Source organism: Cryptococcus depauperatus, chromosome 4 (assembly GCF_001720195.1).
Source record: "Cryptococcus depauperatus CBS 7841 chromosome 4, complete sequence".
Taxonomy (NCBI): domain Eukaryota; kingdom Fungi; phylum Basidiomycota; class Tremellomycetes; order Tremellales; family Cryptococcaceae; genus Cryptococcus; species Cryptococcus depauperatus.
Genome location: NC_089471.1, coordinates 1 through 21,095, shown reverse-complemented (window position 1 = coordinate 21,095; position 21,095 = coordinate 1). Strand labels below are relative to the sequence as shown.

The window sequence follows — 21,095 nt, the reverse complement described above, 5'->3', positions numbered from 1 at the left end:
TTTCATTCATTGAAGAGGAAAGCTGTTGGGCCCCAAGGTTGCTTTGATGTGACTGCTGCCTATTACCAGCAATGTTGCCATAAACTGTTGTAAGAGGCCCATCAAATATTTTGGCAACTCTATGCAAGAGACAGTAAATTTTGTACAGTTTGAAGTTCATACAGCGTAAAGATACCTTCTTGATCGTTTAAGCCGGCATATATTCATTTGGTCAGCAATATTGCAACGTGAAATAGTGAAATGAATAATCAAACAACAACATATAAAATTTAAATAGAATATTTTAAACTTTCCAGTTCAAAACGTCGCCGGTTATTTACCAACTTTTTATCCACAACCAAAATCAAACTATACGCTTTATCAAAACCACAATTATAACTAACTTAACGTCAACAATAAAAGTGAAGTAGGAGAGTTTTTTTCTTTCTCATTTCCATGTCGCTGATTAACTATTGGATGAGAAGGCGAGCATGCCTGTCGGCACATTTACCATCTACATCCAATCCCTTCAAGGATCACCAAGCTTCATTTCGCGAATATTGGCCCGCTTCATTTGCTTTCCATTCAAATTACTTGAAAAGCAGCTGTTGCACTATCCCTCGCTTCCGCCACAGCCCAATTCCTCTATTGCTGCTCCTATGTGGTCCTCCTTTGAAGATACATCATCCTTGGTTTGCCAGCAGGCCTCAGCCTGGTGCTCTCCAGTGGCGCGTCGAGAGTTTATAGGTTTGATCAACCAGGAAATCCAATCTTGAATCTATCCTATTCCTTCATACTCCCACCACAACCACTCCCTCCAAAACACCGTACTCACAGGGTTGTACATCCTTGTACGTTACGACTGAGCTGCACCCCGTTCAGAACTGGGTCCTCTTGCAGCTTGTCTCACTACACATGGATGATGTCGCCCAGATCACCCAGCTGTTATCATCAACCTTCTGAGATAAAATCCCTCTCAGCCAAATTCTTCTCCACCTATTTTAAACCCAAACGTTATGTCAAAGAACCTCAATCACCCAGTTTGGCATGGAGCAAGCTTCCTCCGCCTGCAGCAGAAATCGACGAACGGCCTTCTGCTAGGATAAGAAGGTTCAAGCTATGGGGACATATTGCGCCAGAGTTGAGAGTGGCAGTGCTTGATCCAAGGAGACGAGGCAAGTTTGGATAGCTGATATTCGATTGAAAAAGATGTTGACAGGATTGCAGCATTTCTTGCCCGGTATCGATCTTTTGCCATACCCCCACTGTCTCAGCCAGAACATGGGCTCCTTGTACGTTCTCATCGACCATTTCAACAGCAACCCAAGCCTTTCCTTAGAATTCTTACCGCCCCGCCTCCACTATCAAGCAATGAGCGCCCTCAAATACCAAAGCTACCGAAAAAAGAAAAAAAGAAACGTCATGAACAATTGTTGGAACATAAATGGGTGTTGGATCAGGAGCATGAAAGGCGGTTCAGAAAGGGTATGTCAATCATGATGGGCCAAGTGTTAGAGTTTCAAGAGACCAATTCGTAAACTTTTATTTCGCTATACTCGATTAAAACTGACTGGGGCCTTAGAAGATTGACTGTAGATGGCAAGCTTGAGTGGGATGAAAACGTCGATGCTGGGAAAGTCCTCACATAGTAGGCACTCTCAAATAAATGGAGGTAATTATGTGTGATTGACATTTTTCATAGCCGCGATTTCTTCAAAGCTATCAGAAAAGATTCTTCTGCTATTTTCTCTTATTTTTCCCCTACCGAAATCGCTCCTGTGCCTGGCCGAGAAGAAGCTCGCGCTCAAGTTAAAGCAGAAGAGATACGTAAGAAAAACAAAAAGAAGAGAAAGGAACGAAGGCAGGCGCAGAAGGAGGCCGAAACCCAAGCGTTGAAAAATAAAGAGATAGCAGCTTCAATTTCACAGCCTCCGCCTGAGAAAACCAACCCGAAAGAAGTGCCCACCAAAAGTGAAGATCTCGAGCATGAATCTCTGCAATCGCCACATCCACCTGTACAACAAGATCTCAAAGTTCCGCCCTCACCACTCTCTCCTGAAAAGGCTTCAAACATCATGAAAATTGACCAAACCCAGAATGATGACATGGATATTAGCGGTCTTGTACAGCACTTACTTGGTCTTGAACAAGAACGAATGAAATTATTAAAAGAAATAGACGAAAGCAATAGTTGGCGATTTACTTTGTTGACAAAGCAACTTGAGGATAGCGATCTCATGGAGCTTATTCAAGGAAAACGCTTGCAGGATGGCACCACATCAAGTCATACCACACAAGAATTTTCTACACTGAAAACTTCTCGTAGCAAAATTCGTCCTGGGTCGTTCAATATTGATGATGATACAGCTGTCGCATCATTACCCACTCCTACCTCACCTAATTCTATCGTCTCTGGTCTTGCTTCTGGCTCTAATACGACACATGATTCCGAAACAGACTTCATCAGTGACAACAATGGATTTGAAGACCATTGCAAGAAACAAAGAATGTTAATGAGTCAAGGAGAACAAAGCAGAATGTATGGAACTCTAGAAAATGGCGAGATGCTCTCAACATTAGCTGATAGGCTAGCTTTTGTATGATTAATGCATCCGACCTCTAATGATTATTGTTTGCATTCGAGGACGGAATGATCAAAAACAAGTGAGTTCTAATTCAAAGGTTCAAACTTAAGATTAGAACATAAGACACCGAACAAACCATTAATTCAAGGAATTTTCTTTGTCGCTTACGTTGCACAATGATTGGCAGTATTTTATATCGCCAATTTCTTCCTTGCATTTGTTATAAATGTATCACTGTATGCTTAATTGAATGATATACACGCGACGGACCAATTAAACCAAGTAGCCATACACACGGAACATCATTGTAAAGTTGGAGTCTATAGGGACAATCTGGAAAAGAGAAGAAGAGTAGAGAGGAAGAAGAGAATGTCTCTGGCTTGAGAACTACTGGTAGAGGAAGAACAGGTAAGATATGTATTAGATGTGATTGTAAGATTTTACGCATGATACATTGCTGAGGAAATAGTTAGAAAGCATCAGTGGTTATATATTAGAATTAAGTTGTGCAATGTTTGAATAAAATAGACAACGAAGTGAGCATTAGTTGTGTCAATTGATAAAATAAATGATTCCGTTAGCTAACATTCCTGGCATAAAGAATTCCGTTAGATGTTATTCATGACAATCATGTTTTTCGTCAATTCTCATGCCTTCATCCGTCTTCTGTAAGTTTAAATCAAGATAGTCCCGAAAAACCAAGGCCAACCATTCGTTGGAAACATTAACATCAACGGTTTACATGGCAATACTCTTCTCTGTTCATTCTCCAGCAAAAAGGCGTACAACGAGGTAAACAGAAGATCCCAAAAATCGGAAAACTAATATATCGTCTATGAGTATAGTTCTTTGTTCATGTCTTCGAAAATTGACAAAAATGTCAGGAACTCACAAGCAAGACCGGCGACAGTATACAGTAATATACCCATATAAGTTGTAGCTAGAGAATTATTCCCTCCACTTGTTTGCCTGACATCATCATTAGCGTCTGTTGGATATAGAAAACAAAGAAACACACAAAATTGCTGCTGTCAAAGCTCCATTTGTCATAGTCCAAGCTAACAAGACCTTCGTTTAATTAGTTTGGCACTCCCGAACAGAAAAAGAACACACGTTTGTCCTAAAGTTCTTATAGTAGTCTTCTTGCTTCTGATCGTCACTAATAACCGTGACCTCCTTCGGCGCTTTTGTCTGCAAGATCTGAAGTTCAGCAGCATATACCGCATTGATGTCTTTCTGTTCGACCGGCATATCAATGGTGACTTCATCTTGGTTGGTTCCTGATGATTTGACAGCACCAAGGTCATCCGAGACTTTGTCAGAGCCCTTTGTGCCCCATGACTAAGAATAAATTAGCGACACATTGGATGATTGAGATGATTATGAAAGGACATACCACATCGTGAACATTGCAAAAAGCATAAACACTAAGATGGATCAACATTGTGACATTAGTCCAAAAGAAACAACTTACTTCAGTACGTTGACATAACTTGGAGCCAATAGAAGATATTGCAAAAAAGATGTAACTATGTTGATATTAGGTATTTCATTTGTGTTTTTCTCATTGGAAGCAAACACTGACTCATATGCCAAGGCTCCAACGCAAGCAGAGAACTGATGATATATAACCCATAAGTAGCAGCAAGCGAAAGGACAATATTTCTGAAGATCTTGTCCCCCAGGACCGTACTAGCCGTGATTTTACTTTGTGCTTTCACGTCCTCAATACCCCGAATAGCAAGATAGACTGAAGATTGTCAGCTTGCACAAGGAAGAAACGGAATAATCATACTAGCAGCAAACAACATATAGACAGTTATCAATGCAAATCCTACCATGCTCATTGTGTACCCGATCTTTGAACCTGCTGGTCGATTACCAAGACTAAGCAAAAAACACCACAATACAAGACCAGCATAAATATAATGAAGAGGAATGTTCACGTATTTCCAAGCAGACCCAATTGAGTTTAAGGATTGAGTCAAGACAAACTGATAAAAAAGGGAAGGGATTAGCTTAAGAAAGGGAAGAGCGTAACAAAAATGACGAGACATACGAAAGCAATGTAGAAATTACCAAGTGCGAACCAGGCGAAGATCATGCTCAAAGTTTCTACCAGGATTTGTTAGTACTATGTTCACGATCTATGTCCTCTGCATTTGGTGACAGTAGATGTCACTCCTGATAGAAGCTGCACTAAAACTCACGGTATACTAGTTCAATATGTAGAAAGAATTTTCTTGTGAAAGTATGCCTATATATGTCTCAACTCATGCTCTTCTGACTAAACAAGCGTCCTTGACTAGGAAAGAAACAGCAGAATTATGAGACCTACGATGAACGATAAAGATATCCAAAATGTACAATGGAATGAATGGCCGCGAAAAATGATCCATTAAGCCACCTAATATGCATCCAATGTCAGCATTTCTCTTGTTTGTGCCAAAAAAAATTAGATGGATACACACCGTCTCCTCTGTGCGACCAGTTCTGGAACAGCATCGGGTACATCTGTGATGGCATAGGCCGATTTGACATAATGTAATTTCCATTTACAATCACGTTTACTAACTAGTTCCCAGCATAGGATTCTATCTATCAAAACAATCAGATTGAAACGCAATCTTGCCGTATGTTGCATGCAGACGTACCTTCTGCCAGATACATATTGGCAGCACTGCTCCCTTGTTAGGCACATATCACATACACAACGATGTTTCTCATTTCCCATGTATTACTTACAAAATACCAGCCCCGCTACCGTGCATGGTTTCTCCAATAAAATATTGCTTTAGAGGACCGTTGCCTTTTTCATCATTCTGAAGCGCGATGTACTAGGGCAATGTCAACACGGATACATCTACATGAGTGGTTGTGATAAAATTGATCAGGGAACCGATTCGTTCGCAAACCTCACATGTATGGAAAGGCGCGCAGGTAGGAAAACTTACGCGATAAGCAGAAAAGGCTCCAGGTCTGTCAAGTTACCTATCAATTATAATGCTCCAAAGATGGTCAACCACTTACAGTACAGTGATATATCCAAAGACTGATTCAAGTGGCTTGTCAAGGATGTTGGACATTTTGTATTCAAAATTCTGAGCCGCAACACTATTCAACTTATCAACATTCGAAGCTTACATTCTGTATTCATCTTTATGATCTTTTGAGAGCAAGCTTACAGCGGGTTTAACAAGTTTCTCCAAAACATTCCCTTCAAAGCCACAATTTCTCCACAAGCGCCCCCAACGCTGGAGTTGATGTCAAATGCCTTCCAAAGATGATATATCGAATCAGGACCTGGTTGTGTCCCTACATCCAAAAGGACACAAACGTTGGGACGCAGATTTGCACCGAACGCACTACAAGGATTAGTTATATTAACATATGATAAAGAATACAAAATCAAACAGAAAAGAGGTACTTGAAAAACCATCGATGGCTGTTAATTTTTTTTTGGTTCTTCTCTTTCAAGCAAAAAATCAGCTGGACTGGCACCGTATTTGGCCCTCCAGGCCCAATCTTTCCACTTGAGCTTATAGATACTTTTTTTGATTTCATTCAGCTTATCGACTCCCTGTTTCCACTCGTAAACATGATGCTTACATTGAGTGGTGTATTCATACAAATGTGCCGTCACGGGCTTCCCATTCACCATGTTCTTTCCTACGCCTTCTTGATATACACCAAGAGCAGCCAAAACGGACCGAGTACGCGGATTGATTTTGAGACGTCCATCGGAGATGATGCAGACCACAACCTGTAAAGAACCGGTGTCAGCCCCGTTTTCTTCACAATGTATTGTAAAAGATGAATCAAGGGAAACATCGCGAATAGCAACTTACCTTCTTCCAACCACCTTCACCCCAGGTCCGACTCTTGCTTCGTGTGCATAGATGGGCAATATTCTGCATGACACCTCGCATAGTTCTGCAAAACAGAATGTCGTCTTCATTGTACATTGTGATGACCTGCAAAATGATCAGTAGTAAGAAACAATGTCCATCATCCAAATTTACAATGAATAATTCCGTTTGCCTGGGAGGATCGTATAAACGCTGCCGAAGGGTATATTTGTCTTCCTGTTCGTCTTTCAGACCCTGTACACCATACCTCAAGCCGACGCAAGAACACGTACCACAAATTCGTTGGGATCGCATGTAATGGCTGTATACCGCATTTTGGTAAACTCATTGCCTTGTCGAATGGGACATTGATCAAGGAGCATAGAAGGCACGTCAACATCTAAAACCAGATGACCACGAAAGAGTCTACATCATCTCAGCTAGAACAATGGACAAGCTCAAAACAACCCACTGCACTCTCTTTTGCGTACGATTCCGCCTGACCATCCTCGCCGGTATAGGACCATAGTGAACATTAACTCTATCATCCTCTCCTGTCCCAGCTGTATCCCCCATACCTATTCCATCCGAGACACCAAAACCAACTTGTCTTTCGGCGTCATTGGGAAGGGCGTATGGAACGCCCATATCGCCAGCCCCTACGTCTGAAAGCTGATGACGGACAGCTGGCGAAGCCGCTGAAGGAGATTGATGAAATGACATAGATGAGTGAGAGGGAGGAATGCCAAACCGAGAATCGGGAGTTGCGTGCGAGAGAAGAGGGTGTGAGTCGTTTATATCATCATCGAGTCCGCTACCGTATCCTTGAGGAGGATACATGACGGGAGTATGAGGTGTATAAGGAGAAGGATGAGCCGAAATGGCGTCTGGTCCGGGAGAGGTTGAAGAGTGGGACGAATGGTGCGGAAGTAGCGGAGGCGGCGAAGTGAGACGGTCCTCTATTCCGAGCGGGTAAATGGACGCCTGTTGCTGTGGACGAGGAGGTGTAAGGTAGGATGGTGTCGAGTCGTAAGGAGTGCGAGTGGGAGAAGTGTAGAGTGGCTGATTTGGGAGCGAGAAGCGAGGATGGGCGTGCATGGGAGGCGGTGGTGGCGGCGAAGTTGCTTGCAATGGTTGCGAGGCATGATGGTGGCTCCCTTGAGGCTCTTTCCACGGGTCTGATTGTATGGGATGTTGCTGCGGGTTTTGAAATGGATTGTCAAATGGTGGCTGTTGCTGCTGTTGCGGAAATGGCTGCCCATGCTTTGCCTGTCTTTGCGGTGAATGGCCTTGATATATGTTTCCCACATTCATTGTTTGATTTTATGAGGCTGGTGATGGGTTCAGAATGTCAACAAAACAAAAAGGTCAGCTATGGTTGGTTTTAACCAATGTCCAAAAACACAGGATTATGTAATATTAATAATGACGTGTGTAGGCTTGAATGCCTCACTGTAATTACGACGGTAATTACTTTAAGGTTTTCGTAAATATTAATTATTTTGGTACAGCAAATCTAGCACTTGTCTTGCATAGAAAAGAGTATAGATGAGAAATCTATCTATCATTCAACCTTATCTATCCATGTTCCCTCTCTTAATCCCTCGGGGTTCCAGAGTGTGGCGATGTGGAGGGCTTGCACTTACAACGTGGGAGTGTAATTAAGGATTTGATTAGAAAGTGTTTTTATGCATTGTTAAATGAACATGGATGTATTGAAAGTTACAGCTTGGAACGTTGGCGTTATCAGCGAGCATATATGAGTCTGTAGGGTGATAGAAGAAGGATAAGGCTGCATCTTTTTTGATAGCCATCTCGATGAATTGCAGTCGAGGATTTGGCTTATATATTGAACTCTAGCCTGGCCTTTAAATGTTGATTAGGCGAGAGTAAATTCTGCGCTATTCGTTACGAGACTCGGTTATAGGAAGAAAATACAAAAACGCAAAGAGACAGGAAGGCATGGAGCTGATTGAGGATTCAAATGTGATGAGAAGATGAGAAATAATGCAGAGTGATGAATAGGGCGTTTTTGTTGATTATTTATTCTTAATTAATTTTCTACGGAGAATTTATTTACTTTTTAACAACTTGAGTCATGCTTTCGTTTACTTTTCTGTAGATGGTCAATTTGGTCATGGATTTGTAAGCCTTCTTTCGCTTAGCCAGGTTTGCGTCAAGAACACTATACATCTTTCCAATACGTACATTCTTTTCCTGTCAAGGCTTGGGTTGTGTCTTGGGGCTTTGAATGAAAGGCATTGGGACGAGATTGGTTCTGCTGAGAGATGTCCAACTGGAATAGGCAAAGACAGCTGTTCATATTCATTCCTGAGGGATCTATAAACAGTCCTTCCTTTTATCTTTTCACCTTCTGCAACCGTCGCTCGACCACACCACTTGCTCAGCATACACTATCTCATGACCTTTCCTCTTCGTCATCCTGACACTTCTCGCCATATATAAACATCAGTACCAGGTGGTTCGTCTTTTTCCCTAGTGATGTATCACAAGTCGCCACGTCAACACACGTCTCCACGTCCACCTCTCAACCATCACTCGTCTACGGATATCTTAATCAGCAACACTCCACGCGCTCTCAGCCAACCTCCTTCCTGACAATGCACAAGTATTTATGTATGAACAACGGCTGGTGTGCTTGGTGGTCGTCCGTAGCGAGGAATTTGCCAGTGAAAACAACTCGATTCTCCAACAAAAGCCTTTCTTTTGTGCTTTCCCTTGCTTCTTTACATCCTTCCACCTCCTTCCACTTCTTTTGTATCGCACCAGCCCATAGAATATTAACTGATTTGTAACAAAATGGAAATACTTGCCTTCGCTTCAAAGCATCTCTCTACCAAAGCGGCAGTGGAGCGCATCGCTAAAACTGCCAAAGACGTCGAGCCGCTCAGAATCTTTACAGTCGAAGCAAATCCGTTGCTACCTTTCAACATTCCAAAACATCCTCTGCCTTCTTGACCACTGGAAAGTAGATAAAGACACCTCAAACCGTTGAGTAGCTTGTCCACTCTACCACACTCACACTCCCAAGCTATGAGTGGCTTTTGGTGACTACTTACCAAGAGTAAGCGGCCGAGGCGCAGCGACTACCTGAGCGAACGCACCGCGCTACTTGGCTCGTACTCTCGTCGTGATCCTACGCACACCTCCTATGCGCCGTCCCGTCCCGTCTTGCCCAATCACACGGCGACACGCAATGAAAGCCAGCCGAACGGATGACTGAGATACTGTCATAACCTTGGATTATGACGTGGAATATAGCCAATAAATAGTAATGCAATTAGATTGCATTATTGTGACCTTTTGGTACAGTGCTTGGATATTAATTATTGCTAATATTCCTGACAGATACTCGCACAGGAAATAACCGGAGAAGGCATAAATCGCAGTACAAATAGAGAAGGTTTTGATAGGATTCTAGGACCCACTCACCATGCTCTAAAGGAAAACCCGCATGTCCAAGAAATCATCAGAAAATTCGCTGATGAAGAGATCCAGGCATCCGCATGTAGAGGGTGTCCGGAACGTAGATTCAATGTTGACATAGACTCTACAGGCTTTCTTCTGAGTTGTTATGACGAGGGTGACCCCAACGGTGTCTCCAGAATAGAAACTAGGATTCCGTTTGATAAAGCTGTACTCAACCCAGCGTTAGCCATGCAATACTACGTCAACGACCTCGCCCGGCTGCACTTGACGGCCGGAGATGCGACAGTTCAAGCATTGAAGGATTTTGCTCCCTATGGAACGCCAGGCGCAACGTCCCTAGGCAGCATTAACACTTCTCTGACCCCAGACGAAAGGGACAAAATTGCCGAGTCAATTCAAATGAGGAGACGGTTGACTATGTGTCATGAATATTAGGAATAATTAATATCCAAGCTCTGTACGAAAAGGTCACAATAATGCAATCTACGTTGCATTATTATTTATTGGCTATATTCCATGGAGTAATTCCAAGGTTCTGACAAGGGTGTGTGTCGGGTTGTCTGCACTGTCTTGTCGAGCCTGTATATAAGGAAAGACAACGCAGAGACACAACCCTAGATAATGGATCTAGCTTTCTGTCTCTATACATCCCAATCTAACTATTCAGTAGTATCTCGTCCCAAGGGCATAAGTACTGCAGCCACCCTCGTGACCTAGTCTTGACACTTCTGGAGTGTTTCATGCTGGTCATACACTGCATACACGTTCCCAGTTATCGGTGTTTCACCCAGTGTATGTATTGTCGAGATAAGGAATCGTGATGGAATTGTGCACATGATATATGCAAGTGGAAACCGAGTAGAATGGTCTCAAGGAATGAGTGATAGATAGACGCAGCGTACATTGTGGATAGGCACGCGGATGGCCGGTATGCTGTAAGTGCGTCAGCACTGTACACTGCGACTGGTAAAGACGGTCGACAAGTCCATCAACGAAGAACACTTAAGAAAATGGATATATACATAGATAAACCATAGAATACTTTTACCTTGGATACTTCATTTCACGCAGCACCAGTGCTAGATTTGCTGTATTGGAACGCCGTTTATACATACTATTCCCATACTTATCATCAACAAAACCCAGCGTGACACTTCTTTCCCTTTATCAGCCCCATTAGAAACTTTCGCTAATCTCTCTTTTACATTATTGTCAGGACCATGTACAAGGAAAGGATATAAGAACACAGCATACTGTGTATGCAGAGGAATGGTATAGTTGGTTGAACTAGAACCTGGCTGAAGGATGCAGAGCAAACAAGATATAAGGAAGGGATTGTGGTTCATAGTTCCCCAAGGAATGAATCTTGATAGCTGTCTTCATCTATTTGAGATAGATACTCCTAGATAATCCACTCGTCCCAAGGACTCCCAGACCAAGCCCAAGAACAACCTCATTCCTGACAATTATCCTATGCTATCTATCTGAACGGGATCAAATCCTCTAAAAATATAATCACACGTGACCTAAGAAGTAGATCGCTCTTTGCTTCCACAATGTAGCTCGACTTGTTCAATGTAACCCAAAGGCATCGTAGCTTCGGCTTCCGTCGGTCAATGTGCCAATCTACAGACGACACACAAAGAGGCGTGTTGCTCATGCTGCCCCAGAGTCATGTTCTATTTTGTCAACCACACTTTTCACCTCTACAACAATCGCAACCTCGTCCAACGTACACTATACTGGCCCCTAACTTGCTCTGTACGCCTTTTCCTTCCTTGAAGCCTCCTATCCTAGTGATAAGCTGACACATGCCACAGTCAAACTACAGACACCATGGCGAATCTATCCTCCCGACTGGATGCTCTTCGTCCCAAGATTGAAGAGCTCATGCGCATCGGCGGTACTCCCGGCCTCTCACTCAGTATCATGCACGAGGGGAGCCCAGCCTACTATGCGAGTTATGGCTACCGCGATGTCGAGCAATCCCTCCCGCCGACCGAGGAGACTGTCCTCCCCGTCTGTTCCATGACCAAGGCGGTCACTTCTGCAGCCATCGGGATACTGGTAGAGGAGAAGAAGGCTCGTTGGGATATGCTGGTGAAGGACGCTCTGCCGTCTTTCGATATAAATGATGAGATTCTGCAACACCACATGACTCTCGCCGACCTTCTCTGCCATCGATCCGGCATGGCATGGGGCGACAATCTTTTTATGGGCACTGACAACGTTCTCATTAGCGGAAAAGACGCCATGCGTTACTTCAACAGTCAGACTCGCGTGCTTCCGTTCCGCGGCCAATATGCGTACAATGATCTGCCGTATGAGTTGGCGGGCAAGGCGGTCGAGTCGTTGAGCGGCGAGTCTTTTTTTGACTTTGTCCAGCGTCGCATTCTGGATCCACTCGGCATGACCCGCACGTTTCTCAAGACGCCCAACGCAAACCTCGACGACGTCGGAAAATGTTACAACACACTCGACGACGGGACCGCTGCAGCCATCACTCCGATCAAACGCGGAGACGACTGGTTTGGTGCACCGAGTGCGGGAATGCGATCCTGTGCGAGCGATCTCATGAAACTGTACAAGGCTTTCATAACGTGTTTTAATGATCAGTTTGCGACGGGCAAGACATCAACGGATGGGCTTCCGTTGAAGCAGGTCGCTCACCTGATGTCTGCCAAGGTGTTGGTGGACCCGTCTTCCAGGAATGAAGCGTCGTATGGTTTCGGTTGGGCAAGAGTCCAGCTTCCCGGGAAGTTGGGCCACATCGGAATGAATCCTGACTTCATGCCAGGTGGGATGCCTATCGTTGGCGAAGGTGTCACGCCACGTTTGGTCATCTTCCACCAGGGAAGTGGACCCGGCGCGCTCTCACTTGTTGTGCTTTTGCCAGATACAGAAAGTGCGATCATCGTCTTGTCGAATGCGCTCGCCCTCAACGATGTTGCGGATTGGGTTGGACAGCTTGTTCTCGAAGAATTTCTCGAGGTTCCCGAGTGCGAGCGGAATGATTATATCGCGGCGAGTAAAGCTTCGGCGGCGGTGAATCTGGAGTGGTATCCTAATATTGTCAAAGAACTTCAAGGTCGAGGCGGAACGTCGAGGGAGCTGGAGGCGTATGCTGGGACTTACTGGGATTCCGTTCACATTTTCAAGATTGTTGTGACGGTGGAAAAGGATGAGCTCTACTGGGCTCTTCAAGGGCTCGACTCGGATAAATTCCGTCTGACCCATTACAGGGACGATGTGTTTACCTGGCTCCAGCCGCGTGACGACCTGTCCCGGCGTGGTCGATGGGTGGGTCCAGATCAAGAGCCCAGTTTCTGGAAAGTGGAGTTCAAGATGGGAGATGGTCCGGATCGTCTGTTCTGGATGCACGACAATGGAGTATTCGAGGAATATAGGAAAGAGTAAAGGGGGGTGTCTGGTCGGGAGTGCTCTTGTACGACTTTGGAGGGTTGATCGATTTCGTCTATAGGTTGAGGGTATTCCGCTCGTAGGCTGTCGTATAGGCGTGGTATCACTGTCCTCATAACAACTGTCCACGTCAGGTAGGATCTCTAGGAATTCTCATCAAGAGTGATGGTAATGCATTCATAACACTTTCATGTTTATTATCAATGTAGTCTGGTTTAACAACAGCTAGACAGGCTGCTCAAAATGCGTGAGGCAAGATGCGCGAGGAGCTATACGCACCATTGACAATACGTGGGTATTTACATGCGTGTATAATACCAAAAGTATAATTGAGTGGTACACATTTAGCACCCAAGTGGTCAATTCTGCTCGGCGTACTGTACATCGACATGCTGATGACTTTTTGATTACAGCTTTTGTGACGACATCTGTATGCCTTACATCCAATGCGGGATACATACTGTATGTCACGAATGGGTGGGTTGGTTGAGTTGTTGGTTGACTTGAAGTTGATAAAGACTTGAACGAGAGATGGATAAATGTATGTCTCTGACTTTGCAATATTGGAAGATGAAGAGGTAAGAATAAGAATGAAAGGTTGAAGTATGCTTGGATGTATGATACATAATTGGAGAGAGGATTATAGATAAAGTACCTAGTGTATATATGTAAGAAGGAAACAGAGAACCGCGAAAGTCAAATGAAAACCAAATATTCAGTACCATGGCGGACATTAGTCTGATGTCCGTATTGATCACAATGGGCCCACCAAAACTACTTCCAAGACTGCAGCTTTGGACGAGCATCCCGTCACCATTCCGAATCTCCAAGATTCTTTCAGCCTCGTATAAGGTGATTGGATGGCGGAGAAAATACTGCACTATGGCCTCGATCTATATTTGAATTCCAATATAAAGAATTGAGTGTATTGTCAGGATGATGGATAAGATGAGCGAGGATAAGTGTCGGGAGTGAGGTTATTCTTGGGCTTGGTCTGGGAGCCCTTGGGACGAGTGAGTTATTTATGGACATCTATCTCAAATAGATAAAGACAGCTATCAAGACTCATTCCTAGGGGAACTATGAACCACAATCTCTTCCTTATATCTTCTCTGCTCCACGTCCTTCAGCCAGGTTCTAATTCAACCCACTATACCATTCCTCTCCATACACAGTATCCTGTCTTCTTGTATCCGCACCTTGTACATCATCCTGACACCTATAGATTTAACATACGATATTTGATCCTCGAAGAGGATCCACAACCTATGAATTCTGTATATATATATAATGAGTATGGCTACATACAACAAACAATAGAGCACAGCAAGCAATGTTCGTGTTACGACTATGTGTACACAACATGTATACCGTATGTGTGCCGGGTCGTAGCAGTAGTACTTTGTTGTTTCTCGCCTTTCCTAGTCGGTTTCCAAGGTGACATCGTGCTGAGTTACGTAATCAACGAACTGCCAATACATTGAAGCAGAAGAGTGAAGTTGCCCACCGGACTTTATGGAAGAACCTTCTACTCAGGCACTTTTCCTATTCTGGTGTGCATCCAATTGTCCGCCTATCATTAATGATTCTCTCTATTATCTTTGTCTTGAGTTTCGACGAATCTTTTCAACTTTCGCCAATCGTCTCACAAAGCTCAACATGACCTCCGCAGCTCCCAAGGCAAATTCTATCAACGTCTTTGCTCGATGGCGACAGCTAGGCCAGTCAGAAGCTGCACATGGTGAAATCACTCGTAGCACGAGTTTCGCAGATTCCCGCTCCCTATTATCAGTATCCATAAGTCAGCAGGATTCGGGTAGAAACCATTCGTGGACGAGCTCCTCAGCCTTCACAGGCGTCCTCAATCCAGAAGATGACAACGGCGCAGTATATGACTCCATTGTTGGGCCTGCTATCCCCCAGGTTCTGCGAGGCGGAAGCTGCAACTTCTTCGCATATGGACATTCCGGCAGTGGCAAAACACATACCATTATAGGTTATAACCATGATGAAGATAAGGAACTAGGGTTATGTCTCGCAGCTGCTCGACAACTCTTCGAAGCAGTCCACGTTTTGAACAAGGAGAACACCGCCCCGGAGAAGCTGGGCATTGGCTTCAGCTTGTTCGAGATGCGGAAAAAGTCGGCCTTCGACCTTCTGAACCAACGTACCGAGTGCCACATCAGAGAAGGCCACGATGGCAAGGTCCATATCCGTGGAAAAACTGAGATGCTCGAAGGAGGCAAAGTCAGAGTTTGCCCGATCGTCAAGCGACCATGCTGGACATATGAATTTCTCCGGCAAGAGTTGACTCTGGCTCTTGGCCGTCGCGCAGTAGGCTCATCGAGTGTCCATGAACAGAGCTCCAGGACCCACGCAATTTTGGAATTAGAGATCATCTGCCAGTCGCTCGTAGATGCGCGTCAGGCCGTAACAGACCGGCAGTCAGAGCTCGTCCCTGTGGGGAAGCGTGCGACGGATATCACCATTGAGGAGCAGCGCAAGGCCATCATTGTCCTCCCAGAGGGTGGATGGGCATCCAATCCAGATTATAATATCAATCAAGAGCGCATTGACGCAGCCGAAGCCGACAAGGCCGAGCATGAGGCTCGGGTTGCAGCTGCAGAAGACCTCGTCGACAACATTCTCAAGTCGAGTGTATCTCCTTGTCTGGGTGCCAGGATGGTGTTTGTGGACCTTGCTGGTGCTGAGTATCATCAGCAGGGGGGCGCTCAGCTGCACCTCCCTAGGCAGACTCCCCAAGAGCGCCAGGAAGGCCGCCAAATCAACACAGACCTACTGGCACTCAAAGAGGTGATCAGAGCTTGGTCCCAGAATCAACCAAGAATACCGTTCCGGTCATCGGCCCTCACAATGGTGCTCCGCGAGCATTTCTCAAGCTCTGAAAATGGAAATTCTAGTATAATCGTCACCGTCTCGTCTGCAAAGGAGCAGTACGCCGCCACGCTGAATTCTCTGAAATACGGAAGTCTCATCGGCATTGTAAATGCATAGTTGAGCTAGAAAGCTAAGTAGGTGTTGCGGTCCTGTACCGGCGGCTTTGGGTTCCGGTATAAGAGGACGGTAATTATTGGCTTACAAGCGGAGCTGTAAGTCGTGGTGGTCTTCGAGATAGAGCCGACGGTGATAGTAGTTTAAATATGGATATGAATGTAATAGCGAGGCCTAATGATATAACATATAATAATAGATCCTTGAAGAGGATCAGTATAAAGAATGCGGACTTGAAATTTGGGAATTGTATCATGTGACTTATTTGTTTATATTTTTATTGTTATTCATTTATTGGTGTAGCCTTTCTATTTTTACATCTCTTATTGATATTACTTTTCATAACGAGAGAAGCTCTCGTGTATATATCAAGGACTCTATATATTTGACGTGGCTGTCACGGCCTGTACACAATTGTCTTTGGCGCAGGTTGGAGGGTTTGTCTCGTTCAAGTCCTAGGTTCTGGATTCTCGGTGCTGGGTGTCACGGCCCTTCACAGTTCTTTTTGTGTAGGCTGGTAAGACTCACAACTCGGTTTCTAGGGTTCTGGGTAATTCTGAGTTTTGGGACTGGGTCTAGTTGTAGTTTTGGTATGCAGTATTCTTTAATATATTGGGCCTAGAGTATAAACTCCCGGACATACATTAATAGAATTATAAAGGAAGAGAAACTAAGATACAATTAACTATGTACACCACTCTCCACCGTCGGACATCTCTCCATCTCCGTAGGGGTTGCAGTTCCACTGTGACAAGGACAGCACACGTGTAGGGTCGTAACAGTCGGCACTTTTGGAACATTTTGGATTCGGCGTGATCTCATTGCTTTTGCTTTTGCTTTTGCATTTCTACGATGAGTTCCATGTCTCGTTTTCGGTCACTGTACGAATACCGTAAGCTCCTGGTTTTCGTGGTGGTGCTTCCTCTGTTCTACTGGCTCCATCGCCTGCTCTTCCTGTACTACGTCAACCTCCCACTCGCGGCGAATCCCGTGCACGTCTCCTCTTCGCGCCCGCACGTCACGATCCTTACGGTCTTCCACGAGCTCACGCCGCTCTACCTCGCAGCGCGCGCAAACCACCGGCAGTACGCAGAGACGCACGGGTACGACTACAGAGCCGTCGACCATGACTACATGAAAGACCAGCACGTGAAAGGACGGAAAACGTACAACAAAATCGCACATCTCATCAAAGTGCTCTTGGAAGTCGCTGAAGAAAGAGGAGACCAGGGCTGGGTGCTGTAAGTGATACCAGCGCTGAAGAAAGGAGAGTAATGGGATGGCGAGTTATCCGCCTGACTCGATAGATGGCATATTGGATGACATAGATGACATATCCCCGCCGACCGCCGATGTCTGTAACTCCGCGGGATGAGCTAACCAATTTCTCGACAGCTGGACCGACGCCGACACTTTTATCGTGAATCCGGCCGTCCCTCTCGAGACTTTTCTCCCTCCCAAAGACCTTGTCTACACTCCGGCGACAGAGCCCTTCCTTCTCGCTTCATCGGACCGGAACGGGCTCAACTTGAGCGTCATGTTGATCAAGGCGAATATGTGGTCGGTCAATCTCCTCAGCCGAGTCTTGCTGGACCCTGTACTGAACTCTGGGTCGTCACATGTCATGAATGACCAGGCGAGCTTGAGTCGGATCCTCCATGACGACCCACAGGGCGTAGCACTCCATTACTGGGATATACCACAATCGTGGCTCAATAATTACCAACCGCAAGAACAGTGGGAGGGTGCCGTACAGGCGCATCTGGTGAATCGCCTGAAGACTAATAAGTCACACTTCCCATACGTCGAACGAGTCAAGATGATATACGATGAAGCGAAAGGTGACTTCAACCGGTTGAGCCAGAGACCGGAAGTACGACTTCTCAGAAATGAAGCGGCAGAGTTCTGGAAACACGCAGAAGGAGGAATTGAGCACGTGAACTTCTTATTAGAAGGATGAAAGTGAGGTCGAGCAACGGCTGTCATGAAGCGAGATCAAGTGCACATGGAGTGTTACAGACTCGCGGTAGGACGAAAGGTTCCATACTATAATGCTATGCACTCACTGCTGAGCTTGGATTGAACGAGCGGTGATCAAGTACAGTGCAAATCGGCAAAAAATCGAATCTCAAGGCACTCCTGTGCCTACACTTTGATTGCATCATTAGGACCCTTTCGTTCAGCACGCGGGTTTTGATTGCTGCTGTTTTCACGACAGGCTCATGCCAAAACCTACGCCTATAGAAACAAACCGACGCGGCGACCTTATTGTGGAAGCACCAGAAATTCCGCAAGGCATCCACAAGCCCTTACACACTCAGAATATGCACTAACCCTCTGGTCAAAGATTCGGGCTCAGTTTTATTGGACGACCATCTTCGGAGCAGACGCTCATCGAGCTTGCTTACTCGTATGCACAGCGCCTCACCGCCTGCCACTCCTGCTGCCAATGCATGGCCTACCCATACGGTAAAGCCTGAACGGGTGCCAAACATGCGCCACTTTGTTGCAGGACTGAAGCTGGGGCTCGTTGTTTGTTACTCTCCGTTTGGACTTTTCCGTCTGTTTGTTGTACTTGTCTGCTTCTACTGGGTTCACTAACCAAACTTGTTGCATATAGTGATTATCGAGCTGCACTCGCATTGCTGTCATGAAGATGCGGATGATTGAGATCATGCACTTGAACGAAAAGATCGCAGTGATGCAGTCAGAGTTGCATTGTTATTTCTTGTCTATATGCCACGTCATCGCTCCAAGGTTATGACACCAGCTCTGTATGACCCGCATACACCTCAGAATAGAAAACACCAGCTGCAGGATAATCGGAGATATATTGAAGGCATTTGATGTGCCACACTGGTTTTTGTAGATGATAACTATGTGAATAGTATGTATGAAAGGCGTTCTGATACAGCAAATCTAGCACTGGTATTGCATGAAATGAAGTATCTAAAGTAAAAGTATTCTACAGTTGATCTATATATGTATATCTATTTCCTTATCCTTGTGTTCTTCGTTGACGGACTTATCTTCGGTCTTTACCAGTGGCAGTATAAAGTGCTGACGCACTTACATATATGCAGATGTGTGAAGAATAGGCATGGGAGTGCCTGGCACGCCTAACTGGGGAGATTTGTTGTTACACACTTGATAACTCCTCTTTTCTCTTTTGTTTTATCATATGCTGCCGATATAACGGGTTAAATCCTTGGCAGCGCCTTAACAAGCTGCCTCGTGTCTCGGGAGCGAACAACATCGACATCTGCAGACCATCTTCATCCTCATCTGGAGGTCTCTTTTCAACATCATGTCCGAGTCAGATCAAACCAGATGCAAGATCATCCAAGACCACCCGATCGCAAACGGTCTCGACGTTTTCCGCGCCACTTTTCGGCGACAAATCGCGACAAATATCATCAACCTGCGTAACAGAAGGGGTGAGTCGCGAATACATTTCCGTAGAAAGTCATTAACCATCCTACAGATGTACGGAACGTTACGTTGAATCTTCTACCAGATCTTGAGGTTCTCCCCGTGTCCCGCATTCTACTGTCAAAAACGTCGGCCCAAGATACGATTCGAGATGATATCTTGCGCCTAAAATCCGCTGCCTCGCCCGACGACTTTTATTTCAACCCCATCATACCACTTCTCGAAGCAGCTCTTGCCGATAACCTAGAGGATGCGCTGATATGGGATCGCGTTGCCGATGCCGCTGCCGCCCTCAACGCCACACCACCTCCACGATCGATGACCCTTTCCTCCCAACAAACCCCACGGGTGCATTACACAGGTGGCATTGTGAACTCATCTGAACGCCGAAGTGACATTGATCCAGTCCTTAGGAGGGAACTTGAGCAATTAGATGTTGAACTTCCTAATTTCCATGCTACCTACTTCGGAAGGGTTGCGGATCTAGAAGCAGCAGCGGCGGCTGTTTTCCAGAGCTGTACGAGCGGCAGCGATCCACTCTTCCAGGAGGGGTGGAAGGGTTGGCCAACAAACGCAAACGAAGGTGCGGTCATTAGCTGGTTTAAAAATGTAACAACGAACCTGGTGGCTTTTGCAGGACGCTATCGCCCTCCCCAGACTCAACGCTGGCTACTTGCGCAACCTAACACGCCTCTCCAGGATTCTACTGTCAAGCGCAAGTTGGACATTGGTTTCATGCGCGGTCCAAAGCCTAAGAGTAGCTCTCAATATTCCTGGTCACAAGTACTCGTACCTGGCGAGCTGAAGAATAATCCCTCGGCAGATACCCACGCGAACGCGTGGCTTGACCTTGGCAGATACGTTAGGGAAACACTGTCTGCGCAAGATACACGTCGTTTTGTGCTCGGGTTTACTTTATGTGGCTCTCTGATGAGGATATGGGAATTCGATCGGCTTGGGGGTATTGCCTCCGACAAATTCGATATAAACAAAGAGGGAGAGCGGTTCGTATCGACCATCTTAGGATTTCTTTGGATGAGTGAGGAGGACCTAGGATTCGATCCTACGATAATCACATGCGGCGACAAGCGGTATATTGATATCGAACGAAACGGTCAGGAAGAGCGTATTATCATTAAGAAAACCATGAGTCGGGCGCGGTGCGTTGTCGGCCGGGCCACTACCTGTTGGGAAGGGTTAGGGGGTTAGGGGGTTAGGGTTAGGGGTTAGGGGTTAGGGGTTAGGGGGTTAGGGGTTAGGGGTTAGGGGTTAGGGGTTAGGGGTTAGGGGTTAGGGGTTAGGGGGGTTAGGGGTTAGGGGTTAGGGGTTAGGGGTTAGGGGTTAGGGTTAGGGGTTAGGGGGTTAGGGG

At 45.5% G+C, this 21,095-nt stretch overlaps 6 protein-coding genes across 6 annotated transcripts; 5 read left to right on the top strand and 1 right to left on the bottom strand.

Moving 5' to 3' along the window:
• Positions 1-898: 898 nt before the first annotated feature.
• Positions 899-2,582, top strand: L203_103266 (uncharacterized protein; the record flags this gene model as incomplete). The annotated part of the gene is made up of 4 exons (XM_066212670.1): positions 899-1,154; positions 1,207-1,513; positions 1,565-1,627; positions 1,682-2,582. 4 exons carry the CDS (start codon positions 899-901, stop codon positions 2,580-2,582), a joined length of 1,527 nt encoding a protein of 508 aa, XP_066068767.1.
• Positions 2,583-3,326: 744 nt separating this feature from the next.
• L203_103265 (uncharacterized protein) lies at positions 3,327-7,726 on the bottom strand (the record flags this gene model as incomplete). Its single annotated transcript, XM_066212669.1, has 23 exons — positions 3,327-3,385; positions 3,457-3,533; positions 3,583-3,632; positions 3,678-3,905; positions 3,961-3,991; positions 4,039-4,093; positions 4,150-4,314; positions 4,360-4,558; positions 4,624-4,679; positions 4,775-4,821; positions 4,903-4,971; positions 5,036-5,162; positions 5,219-5,244; positions 5,310-5,401; positions 5,519-5,543; positions 5,595-5,678; positions 5,750-5,929; positions 5,992-6,112; positions 6,174-6,327; positions 6,413-6,538; positions 6,587-6,649; positions 6,706-6,838; positions 6,885-7,726. The coding sequence occupies 23 exons, from the start codon at positions 7,724-7,726 to the stop codon at positions 3,327-3,329; spliced, it is 3,009 nt and encodes a 1,002-aa protein (XP_066068766.1).
• Positions 7,727-11,791: 4,065 nt separating this feature from the next.
• Positions 11,792-14,368, top strand: L203_103264 (uncharacterized protein; the record flags this gene model as incomplete). The annotated part of the gene is made up of 6 exons (XM_066212668.1): positions 11,792-13,226; positions 13,516-13,573; positions 13,631-13,744; positions 13,801-13,823; positions 14,284-14,295; positions 14,358-14,368. 6 exons carry the CDS (start codon positions 11,792-11,794, stop codon positions 14,366-14,368), a joined length of 1,653 nt encoding a protein of 550 aa, XP_066068765.1.
• A 573-nt stretch (positions 14,369-14,941) lies between these two features.
• L203_103263 (uncharacterized protein) lies at positions 14,942-16,297 on the top strand (the record flags this gene model as incomplete). Its single annotated transcript, XM_066212667.1, has 1 exon — positions 14,942-16,297. The coding sequence occupies one exon, from the start codon at positions 14,942-14,944 to the stop codon at positions 16,295-16,297; it is 1,356 nt and encodes a 451-aa protein (XP_066068764.1).
• Positions 16,298-17,146: 849 nt separating this feature from the next.
• Positions 17,147-18,254, top strand: L203_103262 (uncharacterized protein; the record flags this gene model as incomplete). The annotated part of the gene is made up of 2 exons (XM_066212666.1): positions 17,147-17,535; positions 17,690-18,254. The coding sequence occupies 2 exons, from the start codon at positions 17,147-17,149 to the stop codon at positions 18,252-18,254; spliced, it is 954 nt and encodes a 317-aa protein (XP_066068763.1).
• Positions 18,255-19,601: 1,347 nt separating this feature from the next.
• On the top strand, positions 19,602-20,886 carry L203_103261 (uncharacterized protein; the record flags this gene model as incomplete). The annotated part of the gene is made up of 3 exons (XM_066212665.1): positions 19,602-19,731; positions 19,779-20,309; positions 20,364-20,886. Coding segments are annotated over 3 exons (1,184 nt in total), but the record flags the coding sequence as incomplete, so codon positions are not given.
• Positions 20,887-21,095: the final 209 nt, after the last annotated feature.